The 17,083-nt window shown below is 43.8% G+C and overlaps 1 protein-coding gene across 5 annotated transcripts in view; it reads right to left on the bottom strand.

Moving 5' to 3' along the window:
- NOL10 (nucleolar protein 10) overlaps window positions 1–17,083 on the bottom strand; it is a 96,516-nt gene that overhangs the window by 49,649 nt on the left and 29,784 nt on the right. For all 5 annotated transcript variants that reach the window (XM_078852064.1, XM_078852065.1, XM_073336019.2 and 2 more), the window contains one exon: window positions 13,684–13,736. In XM_078852064.1, coding sequence (XP_078708190.1) covers window positions 13,684–13,736 — 53 coding nt within the window. The remainder of the gene's footprint in view (window positions 1–13,683; window positions 13,737–17,083) is intronic.

The following is a 17,083-nucleotide window of genomic DNA, read 5'->3' as shown; positions in this document are numbered from 1 at the left end:
GGCCACCCCACCCGTAGGGAATCAGAGAAAGGCCTTGAGCCAGAGAACAAAATTGAAAGGTGTCAGGTGGCTGTGGTAAGAGCTGGTCTTGGAAAGAGACAGCAGCTCTGACCGAGACTAACAAAGGGACAGAGAGAAAGCAAACCAAGATGGTTCCTAGCACAGCCCAAGGCCAAAGCTTTCAACGGCGCCCTGGCTTTAGCCAGTACAGACTGTGTCTTAACCTTAGTTTCTCTATGTTCACCTATGGACTTTCAGATTCTGTAGCCAGATGACTAATAAACTGTTACCTTCTTTTTGAAAAGGCTGTAGCAGTGGTGCTACTTACTTACTGAGATACTCAGATACTTACTAAGAACACTGAATCCTGAAGGGGTACAGAGCAAGCCTCCCACAGGAATCTGGCTTGCCTGGATTCACGGCAGGGAGCCACGGAGAAAAGACAGGGATTGCGGATTCCCAAAGGCCCAGTCTGGGGTTGTAGAGGTGGCAGGCTTGCCCCTGTGAAACCGTGTGGACCCCTGGGGCTCAGCACATTAAAAGGGTCACTCCCAAGGGACTGATTACAGGCTGGGGCATAGACCAGCCCCTGTGATTCCATGACAACCCCCAAACATCCCTGTTAGCTGTATTACTGATGAAGAAACGTTAAGGCATTTTAATTATCTTCTTTACTGCACTAACTTTATGTTACCAGTGATTTTAATTTGGGGATTCGAGACTGTTCTACATTTCATAGTGCTTCATCAAAGTCGATGAGCTTATGGTACAATTCATTTGCTTCATGGTTGCCTTTCACCTCACCTAAAATTAGGACAGTAGGGATTACATTGAAGTATACATATCACTGGTCTTCTAAAGTTCATCCAACAGTGTGTGCTTTAAAAAGGCCTAATGACAGTATTGATCCCACAGTGATCTAATACTACCTAGTACAAAACAACAGAATGTCCTAAAGAAAAATCAAAGTCTACCGTGGCTGATGCCAATTTATTAACTATTTCTGAATTGTCAATGTGCTTAGTTCTACAACCATCTTACCGCAATGAGCTTGCAATTTACAAAAGACAAGTAAGAGAGCACAATGGGAAAAACAGAGAAAGGAATGTGAATTTGATCTCTCCACCTTGACATAAAGCTCGACATTTCACTGACACAGGTCAATGGTTTTGAGCATTGCAGAAAAAAATGAGTTTTTAGAAAAGACTTGGAACTCCCAGAGAATTAAGATCCAGATTGATAGCTTTCTTTCTTTTGTAAACAGAATGGGCTAACATTTGATAAATGCACAATGTAACTGATAAAGTCTATTTCAAGACGACTACTTTTTTGCGTTGCCACTACATAACAAATAGGATGTAGTTCTTGCCATCTACAGGAAGCAACAACTACAATCAGTATTGTTTCTAGCACTCTCTGCTGGTCTACTTCTATTAAAGCATCAACTGGTAAATGGATGCAAGCCCTGCATCCTTCACTATGTGTTTCTTAATTTTTTCCACACAGGGCCCAACCACTTAAAGGTTCCTCCTGCAATGCAAACTCTCTGCACCAACCAAGGATTGTGGGATTTGGCCATAGCAAGAAACCAGGAATGAGATTTTGAATGTTGGGAGTGAAAGTGCAAGGTGTATGCATGAAGAGGGAGAGTAAATGGGTGCTGGGTAGGTTGGATGCTTCTGCCCCTTCTTCACCACACTCTGCTTCAAAGAAGTCCTGCCTCAAGAGATGGGATATGACCAGCAACACCCAAAAATCATGAAAAACAGACGTGACAAACATCTGTGAAGCCCTAGATGGGCACAACTACAACTCAAGGCTGTACTTGCAGAGGCAAATGGTGAACAAAGGATGGTTTCTCACTAGGCTGTCTGAATTGGCATGATGAAGATAGCTATACAAGACCCCTGAGCTTAGTTGCCATCTCTTACAGCACCTGTTCCCCAACAGACTGCTACAGTACAATACCATTCAGGAAAATTGTCTTGTTCCGTCTATGGGATTCTTGAACACAGCTCTTTACCCATTCAGTTACATGTGGCCTTAGAAGTATGACCTAACTCAGGAGCCTACAGCAGGATAAAAAGAATGTTTTCATTCGTACTCCAATCCTGCCACCCATTCGGCATTGCTGTGGATTGATAAGAGGGTGAAGCAGGGGAGATGGACTATAGAAGTCAAAAGCTCCTTTCATCTATGTGGGGGGGGGGGGGGAAGGGAACAAATTTTCCCATTGAACATGAATTTGTTGATTCAATTTTCAGTTAATTAAATGGAAGACACATGCACACATAACCCTAGAATTTGATGAGATCGTTCTATGTTGACAAAATGTGTTAGAGCATTGCTATTGACAAATCAACGCCACTTTTCTAAATGAGATTTTTAATGAGTACAGATGCAAAGTAGTGAAATATCCTAGTTAATACCGATAAGAGAGAAGACTTTCAAGAAAATGCAAGAACTGATCATTTAAACAGCACCTTGTATAGGGGAAAAGCAAACAAGATTGAGTGGATAAGTCAACCGAATTGCTGATCCTTCTGGGAGAAGAAATCACAATGAAGAGACATTCAGAGGATGGAGCCATAAGGAGACATGCCCACATAACAAAACTGAGGCTGAAAGAGAGTATTCTATTAAAATCAGAACCTTTTAAAGATACTTCTTTGAAGAAATGAATCAAGGGGAAGAATCCCCACAAGGTGATCTTGAAGCATTTTCAAGTTTCATGTAGAACACCAGCCCTGAACCAGGAAAGGGCTAAGGAATCAAGTTATTTTCCAAAGCCACCTGAAAGTCAAAGATGTTCTAGGAAGTTTTAGAGACTAACATCTCTTCCTTGCACCAGAAGCTAAACTACTTCCAGTCAGAGAAGCCAGTCTATGTGGCTGTATGCCAAGACTTTAGGAAAGTCAACAACTTCTAAAGCGGACACTCTTCTAATTTAGAAAAATTCCACACTCCTCTTTTAACAATCAGGCCAATACACTAAAGTATCGAGATCTGGTATAAGTATGTAACCCCACATCAGTTGTCTTTAAGTCTAGGAAATGAGAATCAGTCTGCTTTGAGATACTTAAGCAAGGATTGAGTATGTCCATGTATCCAGTTTCGAGGCATCAGTATTAAACAGCTTCAGCCCCTTGCTTTCCTTAGCACTTGGTTCAGCGGAGATAACTTAGAATCATAGAATATCAGGGTTGGAAGGGACCTCAAGAGGTAATCTAGTCCAAACCCCTGCTCAAAGCAGAACCAATCCCCAGCTAAATCATCCCAGCCAGGGCTTTGTCAAGCCTGACCTTAAAAACCTCTAAGAAAGGTGATTCCAACACCTCCTTAGGTAACCCATTCCAGTGCTTCACCACGCTCCTAGTGAAAAAGTTTTTCCTAATATCCAACCTAAATCTCCCCCACTGCAACTTGAGACCATTACCTCTTGTTCTGTCATCAGCTACCACTGAGAACAGTCTAGATCCATCCTCTTTGGAACCCCCTTTCAGGTAGTTGAAAGCAACTATCATATCCCCTCTCATTCTTCTCTTTTGCAGACTAAATAATCCCAGTTCCCTCAGCCTCTCTTCATAAATCATGTGTGCCAGCCCCTAATCATTTTTGTTGCCCTCTGCTGGACTCTTTCCAATTTTTCCACAACCTTCTTGTAGTATTTGGAACCTACTTGAGGGAATCTGTTCCATAGCATCAAAGAGGCACAATCCTTTGCACCTGCACAGACTACTTCAGCCTTGACCTCAACACATAAATGAACTTGGTCCATAGATCAGACCACCAGGAGCAATATAATCGCTAGGGCCCTAGCGAATTCAGAGCCATGAAAAATGTGTCACGGACCATGAAATCAGACCTCTGCCGTGAAATCTAGCTATTGGAAGGGAGGGGAAGGGAAAGGCAGACCTGGAATGCATACACAGGAGAATCTTTAGTAGAGGTAAAGAGGCTATTTTACCTCTGCATTTGGCACTGGTACAACCACTGCTGGAATACGGTGTCCAGTTCTGGTGCCCACAATTCAAGAAGGATGTTGATAAACTGGAGAGGATTCAGAGAAGAGCCAGGAGAATGATTAAACAATTAGAAAACATGCCTTTTGTGATAAACAGATTGTTAAGATAGACTCATGGAGCTCAAAGAGAAGATTAAGGAGTGACATGATTATAGTCTGTAAGTACCTACATGGGGAGCAAATATTTAGTAATGGACTCTTCAATCTAGCAGAGAATGGTACAACACAATCCAATGGCAGAAGTTGAAAACTTCAGCCTGGAAATAAGGCACACATTTTTAACAGTGTTTAACTATATTACTAATTAATTGGGACAGTTTACCAAGGGTTATGGTGGAGTCCCCATCCCTGACAATTTTTAAAATCAGGACGAGATGTTTTTCTAAAAGATCTGCTCTAGAAATTATTTTGGGGAAGTTCTATGGCCTGTATTATACAGAAGGTCAGACTAGATTATCACAATGGTCCCTTCTGGCCTTAGAATTTATTAATGAACTGCTTCACCTTACAGGGACTCCAGGATATTTGTAACTGGATTTCTGATCTCAATTAAGTATTCAGCACAATTTATGATGTAGGCAGGCATCTGTCAAACTGGCATCTGCACAGCTCTTTCAATTACAAGGTAGGAAAACATTAAAAACTTTTTTTAAATGTACAACACACTGATTTTTTTTAAATTGTCTAAATTGATTTGATTTGATTGATTTGATTAATTGTTTAAAGTTAAGACGAGCCTTATAAAATTGCTCCCAAACTTTACAAAACAAAATTTATGAAATGGTAGAAAACTGAGAACATCCCACATATTTCACCCATATAACACAGTCATCAGCCAGGATGGGAATCCAGGACCTTTGGCTCCACAACTGAAATGACAATCTCTAGGAGCTGCAGCAGTATTATGACTGCTCTGAGCTAGCAGATGGAGAATGACATAGTCACACAGTCATTTTATTACACCATACAAGAAGCTACAAGTGGATTAATGTAATTTTAGCAACATCAGGGAGTAAAGACTGTGTTAAACAGAAAGCTGGTCAAAACCTCAAATGTGGAACGATTGTTATCCCTCCACAATATAGAGCAGGGGTCTCAAACACGCAGCCCGCGGTTCTTTCATGCGGCCAGCCAAGCTCCCCGTGCCCCAACTCCGGCACGCCCCTCTGCCTACCCCATGGCACCGTGAGCCCCGTGCTGCTCCCTGAAGTGGCCAGAACCATGCCTCTGCAGGAGGGGAGGGGAGGGAAGGGGCGGCAGAGGGCTCCATGCATTACTCTCACTTCCAGGCACTGACCCCTGCAGCTCCCATTGGCCGGGAACAGGGAACCGCGGCCAATGGGAGCTTCAGGGGAGGTACAAGCAGGGAGAACTGGAAGTCCTGGCACAGTCAAGGAATTACGATGTGATTGGAATAACAGAGACTTGGTGGGATAACTCACATGACTGGAGTACTATCATGGATAGCTATAAGCTGTTCAGGAAGGGCAGAAAAGGTGGGGGAGTTGCACTGTATGTAGGGGAGCAGTATGACTGCTCAGAGCTCAAGTATGAAACTGCAGAAAAACCTGAGAGTCTCTGGATTAAGTTTAGAAGTGTGAGCAACAAGGGTGATGTCGTGGTGGGAGTCTACTATAGACCACCAGACCAGGGGGATGAGGTGGATGAGGCTTTCTTCCGGCAACTTGCAGAAATTACTAGATCGCAGGCCCTGGTTCTCATGGGAGACTTCAATCACCCTAATATATGCTGGGAGAGAAATACAGCGGTGCACAGGCAATCCAGGAAGTTTTTGGAAAATGTAGGGGACAATTTCCTGGTGCAAGTGCTGGAGGAACCAACTAGGGGCAAACCTCTTCTTGACCTGCTGCTCACAAACTGGGAAGAATTAGTAATGGAAGCAAAAGTGGATGGGAACCTGGGAGGCAGTGACCATGAAATGGTCGAGTTCAGGATCCTAACACAAGGAAGAAAGGAGAGCAGCAGAATACAGACCCTGGATTTCAGAAAAGCAGACTTTGACTCCCTCACGGAACTGATGGGCAAGATCCCCTGGGAGAATAACATGAGGGGGAAAGGAGTCCAGGAGAGCTGGCTGTATTTTAAAGAATCCTTATTGAGGTTACAGGGACAAACCATCCCGATGTGTAGAAAGAATAGTAAATATGGCAGGCGACCAGCTTGGCTTAACAGTGAAATCCTTGCTGCTCTTAAATACAAAAAAGAAGCTTACAAGAAGTGGAAGATTGGACAAATGACCAGGGAGAAGTATAAAAATATTGCTCGGGCTTGCAGGAGTGAAATCAGGAAGGCCAAATCACACCTGGAGTTGCAGCTAGCAAGAGATGTTAAGAGTAACAAGAAGGGTTTCCTTCAGGTATGTTAGCAACAAGAAGAAAGTCAAGGAAAGCGTGGGCCCCTTACTGAACGAGGGAGGCAACCTAGTGACAGAGGATGTGGAAAAAGCTAATGTACTCAATGCTTTTTTTGCCTCTGTCTTCACAAACAAGGTCAGCTCCCAGACTACTGCACTGGGCAGCACAGCACGGGGAGAAGGTGACCAGCCCTCTGTGGAGAAAGAAGTGGTTCGGGACTATTTAGAAAAGCTGGATGTGCACAAGTCCATGGGGCCGGATGCGTTGCATCCGAGAGTGCTAAAGGAGTAGGCGGATGTGATTGCAGAGCCATTGGCCATTATCTTTGAAAACTCTTGGAGATCGGGGGAGGTCCCAGATGACTGGAAAAAGGCTAATGTAGTGCCCATCTTTAAAAAAGGGAAGAAGGAGGATCCTGGGAACTACAGGCCAGTCAGCCTCACCTCAGTCCCCGGAAAAATCATGGAGCAGGTCCTCAAGGAATCCTTTCTGAAGCACTTACACGAGAGGAAAGTGATCAGGAACAGTCAGCATGGATTCACCAAGGGAAGGTCATGCCTGACTAATCTAATCGCCTTCTATGATGAGATTACTGGTTTTGTGGATGAAGGGAAAGCAGTGGATGTATTGTTCCTTGACTTTAGCAAAGCTTTTGACATGGTCTCCCACAGTATTCTTGCCAGCAAATTAAAGAAGTATGGGCTGGATGAATGGACTATAAGGTGGATAGAAAGCTGGCTAGATTGTCGGGCTCAACGGGTAGTGATCAATGGCTCCATGTCTAGTTGGCAGCCGGTACCAAGTGGACTGCCCCAGGGGTCAGTCCTGGGGCCGGTTTTGTTCAGTATCTTCATAAATGATCTGGAGGATGGTGTGGATTGCACTCTCAGCAAGTTTGCAGATGACACTAAACTCGGAGGAGTGGTAGATATGCTGGAGGATAGGGATAGGATACAAAGGGACCTAGACAAATTGGAGGATTGGGCCAAAAGAAATCTGATGAGGTTCAACAAGGACAAGTGCAGAGTCCTGCATTTAGGACGGAAGAATCCAATACACCGCTACAGACTAGGGACCGAATGGCTTGGCAGCAGTTCTGCAGAAAAGGACCTAGGGGTTACAGTGGACGAGAAGTTGGATATGAGTCAACAGTGTGCCCTTGTTGCCAAGAAGGCCAATGGCATTTTGGGATGTATATGTAGGGGCACTGCCAGCAGATCAAGGGATGTGATCGTTCCCCTCTATTCGACATTGGTGAGGCCTCATCTGGAGTACTGTGTCCAGTTTTGGGCCCCACACTACAAGAAGGATGTGGAAAAATTGGAAAGAGTCCAGCGGAGGGCAGGAAAAATGATTAGGAGACTGGAACACATGACTTATGAGGAGAGGCTAAGGGAACTGGAGATGTTTAGTCTGTGGAAGAGAAGAATGAGGGGGGGATTTGATAGCTGCTTTCAACTACCTGAAAGGGGGTTCCAAAGAGGAGGGCTCTAGACTGTACTCAGTGGTAGCAGATAACAGAACAAGGAGTAATGGTCTCAAGTTGCAGTGGGGGAGATTTGGGTGGGATATTAGGAAAAACTTTTTCACTAGGAGGGTGGTGAAACACTGGAATGCGTTACCTAGGGCAGTGGTGGAATCTCCTTCCTTTGAAGTTTTTAAGGTCAGGCTTGACAAAGCCCTGGCTGGGATGATTTAGTCGGGATCGGTCCTGCTTTGAGCAGGGGGTTGGACTAGATGACCTCCTGAGGTCCCTTCCTACCCTAATATTCTATGATTCTATACCTGGAGGAGCAGCAAGTGCAGCAGACGGAGCCGTGTGACCCCCACCCCCACGGATGTGGTTCCAGCGGCTTCCTGGAGCAGCGCGGAGCAGGGAGATGCTGGAGCACGGGCCAGGGCAGGCAGGCAGGCAGTGAGCCTGCCCTGGCCCCGGTACGTGCCACTGCCACCCCGGAGCCACTCTAGGTAAGCAGCGCCAGGCCAGAGCCCGCACCCCACACGCCTTCTGCACCCGACCCCCTGCTGCACCCCTTACGCCTTCTGCATCCCACACCCCAACTCCCTGCCCTGAGCCCCCGCTGCACTCTGCGCACCTCCTGCACTGAGCCCCCTGCTGCACCCTGCACCCCAATCCCCTGCTACACCCCTCACCCCTCCTGCACCCCACACCCCAACTCCCTGCCCTGAGCCCGCTGCTGTACCCTGCACACCTCCTGCACCTCAACTCCCTGCCCTAAGCCCTGCCACACCCCGCACCCCTCCTGTGCCCCCTGGGGGCAGGGTTGGGGTGGGGACTTCGGGGAAGGGGTTGGAATGAGGGCAGGGAAGGGGTGGGAAGAGGCAGAGTGGGGGCTGGGCCAGGGGCAGCAAGGGTGGGGTGTCAGTGATGCAGCCCTTGGGCCAATGCACTAGTTCTCATGTGGCCCTCGTGGTCATTTGAGTTTGAGACCCCTGATATAGAGCTTCCCATTTTCAGTGGTAAAACATCTGCCTCACAGAGATGCCCTGAGGATTTACATGTCAGCAATCTTATATCCATAATTTGTATGGGGGAAAACAGACACTAATAAGTAATTTGCCAATGAGGCTAGAGGACTAGGCATGCAACCAAGGCTTCAGCCCTGCATTCTAACCCTGTTTGTCCCTATATACTCATCATACAACCTTTCAGAGACTCAATTTCCCCACCTCATTTTTAAATGTCGATAACAGTGCTTTTCTCACTCAGTGATAATTTAAGACTCTCAAACCCTTATATTAGGGGTCCTGAAATCCTTGAACAGAAGGCATTATGTAAACGGAGGACAGACTAGAGGATCACAGTGGTCCTTTTGGGCCTTAAAACCTATGAATCTATTTATCGGACAGCTGCAATTAGAGCGAAAGAGTTCCTGGTTCCAATTTCAGATCTCAGTCCATTGGACCTCACTGCCCCAACAGATTTTTCCTCCTCATCTCCCTGGCAGCAGTCTCAGTGCACACTTTTAACATCAATAGCCTTCAAATATCCCAAAGCACACATACCTTTGATTTCAAGCTTCCTGAGGCACACATCAAACTATGTATCAGGAAACCGGCTCATGGGATGCAGGTTCCGAATGTTTGCATAAACTGTAGGTAACTATTAAGCCTCTGCCAAACTGCCCAATTCAGTTCAGAGGCACTTGCCCTCATTAAGGCCAACAGAATAAAACAAGAATGGAATTTCTACGCCAGGCCCTTTGACATATAAGCCAAATAAAATTAAAACGTCTCATCAAGGGCCAAATTCCACTTGGCCTTTATGCAGTGCAGGGAGGGAGTAAGGAACCATTTAAAGGTCTGCACAAGGCCTTGACAGTGCTGTAGTCTCTGGGCCGTGGGGCATATAGGCACTACTCCCTTACAACTATTCTGGGGGTACATGCTGCACCCCAAAAGGGGTGACGATGGGGTATAGAGCAGACACATCCATTACTATCCCTGCTACATATATGAGCGTAGCAGCATCTATGTTCTGGTGTACCAGCGAGCTCCTGAAGGCATCCTGCCTCTGTGCTCCCTTTGGGACATGACTAAATGTTATCTAGGGTTGCCAGGTATCTGGTTTTCGACCTGGTCAAAAACGGACCCTACTGGCTCCGGTCAGCACTGCTGACCGGGCTGCTAAAAGTCCGGTCAGCGGTACAGCAGGGTTAAGGCAGGCTCCCTGCCTGCCCTGGCTCTGTGCAGCTCCTGGAAGCAGTGGCATGTCTGGCTCCTAGGTGCAGGGGTGGCAAGGGAGCTTTGTGTGCTGCCTGCACTAAGAGCACCGGCTCCACAGCTCCCATTGGTCAGGAACCATAGCCAATGAGAGCTGCAGGGGTGGCTCCTGCAGGCGCAGACAGCACGCAGAGCCCCCTGACCCCTCCACCTAGCAGCCGGACATGCTGGCAACTTCTGGGAGCTGCCTGAGTTAAGCACCTCCCGGAGCCTGGAGAAAGTACATGCCAGCTCAAGCCTGCTGCTGCAAAATGACCTTTTTAAACCACCAGCTGCACGTATGCAGTCACGTCACCCATTATGGTCTCATTCGCCACGCCAGGATGTTAGGGCAGAAACACTCTGGCGAGAGGAATGGATATCTGTTATAATCCCCAACCAGTCCCTCGTCACCGACCCCACAATCTCCCTGCCTGGTTATGAGCTGCCCCATTGCCAATGGTCCCTGTTGAACAGGTTCTGGATTGGGCAAGGTCTCTGTGCAGCCAACCAGTATCACTGGGGCCTTTGTGATAGCCCTTTATGCAGCTGCGGCGCAATACAGACGATGACGCACATTGTTGATGAATGCCTGCTTACTAGCTTCAGCGGTGGCGTAGAAGAATGGCATCACGCCACTGAAGATGTCGTCACTTGGCTAGACGACTATGCACATGCTAAATAATTAAGAGACAGGATCAGTTGAACGGATTTTATTCGAGTGTGGCACATTAAATTATCCCGAAAGGTGCTGAAGGAACATTGCCTTGTACGTTAGTAAGCCCTTTCTGAGGGCATTTATTTGGTTGTGAAACTAAAGGATAATAAATCAGCTCTTGTCTGCATCTCAAAAAGACAGGGTTTCTGAAGCACTATTCATGCCTAACTTGCAGCAAATAAACAAATAAATTAAGCCCTTATTTGTTGGTAAAATTGAATCCTGGCTCAAACCAATCCCAGAATCGTCAAAAAACTTGCCTGGGGAAAATTGGAGTAGTTAGAACAGCAAGCTGCTGGGTCTTGGAGGTTAAGATCTGCTCAGAGTAGCCACAGGGCTAAAGCAATTTTTGTCTCTCTGCAAGGGAACCATCACATTGCTTAGGACGCCAGAAGTGTGAAGAAAAATGAAAAAATACTTTTGTTTTTAAATCATCTACTGACATGCAAACTACAGGAAACATGGATATGTGAATCTGCCTGTTTCTGAGCCAGACTGCTCAAAAAGTAAAGCTGTAGTATGAAGACACTAAGAAATGCTGAGTTAATCCTGGTGATAAATGCCATGAAATATTTTAGGACTAACCTGATCTCTGTCTTTTATATTTCCATTTGCTAAGTATGAAGCCTGTAAAAACATTTTCACATTTTTAACTTCAAGAAATAGTTCACCGCAAATTCAGCTCGTGACACGTTAGATTCAATATGCATCATGGACCCCCTGAATTATGTGGCACTGCCTTTCCAGGCTTTCTTCCCCTCTAGTTCAGCTGTTTACTTTGATATTAAATTCAATATATTTTATGGTGTACCAGAACTTTCCATTTTAAATGGATCAGATTTTTGTACTAAAAACGTATGTTGGCATTTAAATTATCCTCAGTAGACTTCAAACTCAACAGCCTCATTGAGGTGAATGAGAGAACTCAATTTAAATTTCTTATATGGTTGGACAACGATCTCCACACCAAAATTCAATTTCCTCTAATGCTACAGTCCTGCAAAACCCGTACTTCATCTATTACAAGTATTTATAGAACATTTATCATTTGGATGTCTAAGTGCTAGTCTCTCTCTCCAGGACCATATTTTGTATTTGTGATGGGAAAACTTCTAAAGAAGGCATGGTCTAATCAAAAGTGGATAGATTCACACACAGTTAAGACATATGCTAACAGGAAAATGGGACAAAGGAGAAAATTCTGAGTCTAGGCTAATGCTGACTGTAACTGGAATAATTTGTGCTCTACACAAGTACAAGTACAAATGCTCTACGCTAGGGAATGTCTGGCTATGCGTGACTTACATTTCTCAGATATAATCTAAAATATAATGCAAAATGTTGCATTCAGAAACACTGTGTAAATTCAACAGTCCTAGGAGGATTTTTAAAATTTCAGACTTTTGAGATGGACAAAATGGATTCTTTTTAGTTGTTTTACAATTTATACGTGTGTACTCATTGAAAAGGGAATTAACCAAAATAAGTCTGAGTATAGCATTTTGTAACATAGCATGCCTGTCTGTGAAAAAGAAGGCATGCATGCAATGTTTTCATTATGAAACAACATTGGATTTGTCACTGCAAAACCCAGCACCATCACAACAGAATATAGGTAAGTTACTACATTTGTAAAGCACATGTGATATTCATAACATGCACAAAAAAGGATACTGCAACATACTCAGAAAATTTTCAAGCTGTTTTAGAGACAAGAAGTACAGTCACCAAATTATTCAGTTGAACTGAAGACACTGACAAGACACTAGATTGAAACATTTTTAACACAACTTCAATCTTCCTAAAGAGAGAACTTTGCAATAACTCATATGCTACCACAGAAAGCTTTCAAACTACATGCTGGACTCAGAAGGAACAAATTATTGAATGAACAATGATAATTAAGGAGCCAATCTGTAGAGCAAGTCAGATTTGTGGAAGGGCAGCGTTGCCAGAATGTTGAAAAGGCTTGGTGGCCCTCTCTGTGGTCAGATATACCAACATTTTTGGTTTATATGCATGATATAGAGCCAACATGAATATAATGATTGGTGAAAGGCCTATCTATTTTCAGAGGTGGCCTCCTTTTCTGTATGTAAAATTGTTCACATGTATATTAGCACCTGAACACTGTAGAGATAAAGACGTGTGCATACACTTTAAAGAATCCAAACACGCATGCGTTAGACTAAAATGCAGACGTAGCTGTATGTGAGCAACTAGAGATTGGGTACAAGCCTGGTTAAAATATACCTCAAGATTGAGGATATATTTAAATTTCTGAAACCAAAAGCTCCAATTCAAATAGGACATTGGGTAACCAGGTGCTAAGAACTGCCACCAAAATTAAGATGGCTGTCAGAGCAGCAGCCATGAATATAGTGCTTATAGCTGAACTATGATGCTAGGGTAATTATTTCAGAAGACAGTTTATATCTTGATGGTAAGTTCCACATTTTATATTTAATGATCTATCTTAACAAGTTGATAGATTCTCTCTCTTGGGCTCTGACTGAATTTCCCCACTGCCACTAGTCAATTTAGGAATTGTTAAGAGTGTGGCAAGCTTCAGGATTGATTTTCAATAAAATAATGATGTAATATAAATACACCACACTTTGTTTCCAATACCTAGTTTAGTATGAGATTAAGCAATAGATTTTACAAATTATTACACAGGCGTAGAAGCCTTATTTATAAATTTCCAGAATTAATTCAGTCTGCACACAAAATTTACTATAGAACAATTGGACAAGAAAATGTGTTACATTAAAGTGCTGACAGTTTTAAAACAATATTTCATAAATATTTCTAGCAGGGCCAAACTTATTTGCATTACTTACTGGAATGTAATAGATGTTCATTTTAGGGTCTTCATTGGCCGTCAGCAGCATTCCTAAAGAGAGAGACAATTACATGGTGTAAACAATGGCCATAAAAGACTAGCTTATTTATTTTATTGTTTTATTTAGAAGTGTTTTAAGAAAATAGGTCCTATTCAATACAAAGCAGATTTGTACATCAATTCCATTTCCCTTAAATTATTTTTTCCTAAAAATAAAATAAAATAAAATAAAATAAAAAATAAAATAAAATAAAAGACTAAAAAGGAACAGTTATTAGAATAGCAGTCTGAGTAAACATGAAAGATCTTTGAGGAAAAAAAAAAGTGTTAACTACAGCATATCGAAACAGAACTGATTAGGACTTGAATAGAGCCTGTCAACTGCGCCCCAAGTAAGTTGCTTATCCCTGCCTCATTGCCCTATTTAAAAAAATCCCATTATTGCTAATACTGGTTCATCTCCACTGATGTGAGCACTGTTATGAGCCCCACTGTATGTAGGCTGCCAGGGGCTGCTACGGTCCTCTCACTCTGCTCAGAGGGCGTCTAATTAATACTGTGCTTAACTTGGTGGTCAGCACCAATGGAGATGAAACAATGTTAATTCTGGGGTGAAATTTTTGAAAAATTTCCTTCGCATTGATAGGGTCCTCATCGGTAGCAATTTTTAGTTTCCTGTTACTTGGGGATCTATAGACCGTCTCAGTGAAGCAACTGCCATTTACAGTATTGGTGATGGCCCAGAATACATCATTCTGGGAATCAGACGTATGGTCTGAGTACAGAAGTGGGAGCCAGGATCTTGTGACACAGATGTCAATTGTATTTATGATATTGTTGAACAAGCCAGTTTATCACTGTACCTCAATTTGTGCAACTTTAAAATGGGAAATACCTACTCTTATGGAGGTATTGTGCAAACTGAAATGCTTTGAAGACAAGAAGTGAGGTACAAGTGTCAAGTATTATTAAATCTAAGCAAACCCAGAACTGGCAACAGGCTCTGTACAAACTTGATGTGACAAATGATATGCTATACTTCTCCCCTCCCTCCCCCTCCCCCCCAAACTAGTAGGTAAGGACATTCAGCATATATTTCTGCATTTATGTCATTTGACTTTCCTACATAAATGACCTTTAAATAATACAAATAAGAAAAAGCATGAAGGGAAGTGTGTGTTGTGTGTGTGGGGGGGCAATCAATTTAGATAACTTTCTGACCTAAAAACATTCTAAAAGATTCCACTGAGACTATGAATAATGCAATCAATCATCATGTAGCCAGAGGGGAGAAATACAATTTATACCCAAATAGAGGCACACAATTAATATGGGTGGGGATAATCCCTTCCAGACAATCCCTTTATTAAAAATACACAATGCAGTTGGACTCTAGAAGACCGAAAAAGGGCTGAATATTTCTGGAACACCAAGAGAGTCACAGTAGCAAGGTTAAAAACCAAGTGCAGAAAAGTTTACGGGCAACCTAAACAAAACCAGAACGATTTATGGTTATTTCATGGATTAACAGTGCCTTGGAGCATTAGCATTTCACTACCACTAGAAAAGGAAAAACCGTTCATTCAGTGAACAGGGAAAACCCCAAAGACAGAACGGTAGAAGCAGTTTACCAATTATGCCTAATGCTTCAAAGAAGACAGTAAAGGTAAGCATCTTGGGAAGTTTCCACCAACAATTAGAGGAGGAAACTGTCTCAGGGACAGTACCTGGGTGTATACCATAGGGGAAATTTGAGAAACAGAAAAAGAGAGTCTTGATCAAAGAAGTCTCCTATGCATGTTTCTGCTGTCTCAGCTTGTTAGCCTTGACCATCTTTCATGAGAACAGAGACACACCTATCAAACCACAGACTAGACTAATCTTCTTATATGCAAGAGATTTCACAGACTGGAATAAGCAAGAACTCTCTTTTCAATGGGAAGTGTTAATTTGGAGCCTGTTTGAAAAAAACAAGTTCTTTAGAAACTTGCAATGAACAGAAGCAGATGGGGCAGAGAGACTTCTACTTAATGGAAATATGATTATGTCTCAATCAATATTATATACCCAAAAACTTAGTTAACACAACTTAGATACGAAGAGTTAAGGGTGGCCAGTGGTACCTCATGCCCTCCAAAACCGTGGAGAATGGCCGAATATAAACCTCTGAAAACCAGGAAGTACAGATAAGGTACATGCCAACTCAACCTTAACTCTGCACCCTCACCCCCGAGATGGCAACAGTCACTGGGAATTATGTGCATGCGTTCCAGCTGCCTTCATTATGTTATGAGAAGTTGTATCGAGTGGCGGAGGGATTAGCTGAGTAGCTTGGCAAAACTGTGATTGTGATTTAAGGAGATATACAGAAGGAGTGATCTGAGCCTCTCTCCAAGGCACTCCCTGTGTGTGATATAAAAGGAAAGAGGTGCGTGTGTAGCCTGAGGGACGCAGTATGCCTCATTTCAGCACTACTTCTGAAGTTGTGTGAGTAGTGGTGCATAGGGGCCCTTCTTGCCATAGTGAGGTGGGATGTGAAAGTGGTCTGTAGGTTTAATGAGGGGTAAATGAAAGTACAGTGTTTGATGGAATCCTGTGCAAAAGGACAAAGGGATTGTACACTTGAGCAAGTTTTTTGTTGTGTCTGTGGAGAAGGCTGTGTTTGAGTGCAGGGCAGGTATAGGTAGCTCCTGGCTAGTACCCCTCACCCGAATACAAGTTTTGCTTTAGCAAACAAAGTATTAAACTCTGTGCTACAGTAATCATGTGCCCTGTTCCCTGAGTGTTCTGCACTAACTGCAAAGGCAGATTGTTAGTAGGCATATTATGGGCACATTGGAGCAGCACTCCAAGGGCAGAGTTAAGACTGCAATGGATTGCACCTTAACCCTGCTTCCTAGTTTTCAGAAGTTTGCATTACTGTAACTCTATTTCCTGGTTTTCAGAAGTTTAGCCAGCCTCCATGTTCCAGAAAGGTACGAGGCTCCACTAGGCAATCTTAATTATGAGGTAATGGACGTTGGGGACATTTAATTTCCTTGTTTTTATAAAAAAAATTATTTCTCAGCATCCCCATGTACCACAGGCCAGCACTCCCTTTGCACTGCCTCTGGATCCCTGTCAACAATTACACTGGCCACAGAATGCACTGGCTGCTTGTTAATCCCTTCACTCCCTCTGTGCCATCTTCTCATTGTCCGTCTCTGCTGTCCAAGACGGCCTGGTTCTCCCTCCACAAGAGTCCTCCCGTGGCGAGCCAGGTGTCAGGGTGGGAGCTGCAGACTGAGGAACTGGGGAGAGGCTGCAGGAACAGTATAGGTACTAGCATGGAGTCAGTGGGGACATTTTCTGAGGGGAGGGACAGATACTCCTTGCCGCTCCCCATCCTGGACTCAGCA

This window comes from Lepidochelys kempii, chromosome 3, assembly GCF_965140285.1.
Source record: "Lepidochelys kempii isolate rLepKem1 chromosome 3, rLepKem1.hap1, whole genome shotgun sequence".
Lineage (NCBI taxonomy): Eukaryota > Metazoa > Chordata > Testudines > Cheloniidae > Lepidochelys > Lepidochelys kempii.
The sequence above is the reverse complement of the archived record's forward strand: the minus strand, read 5'-3'. Positions and strand labels throughout refer to the sequence as shown.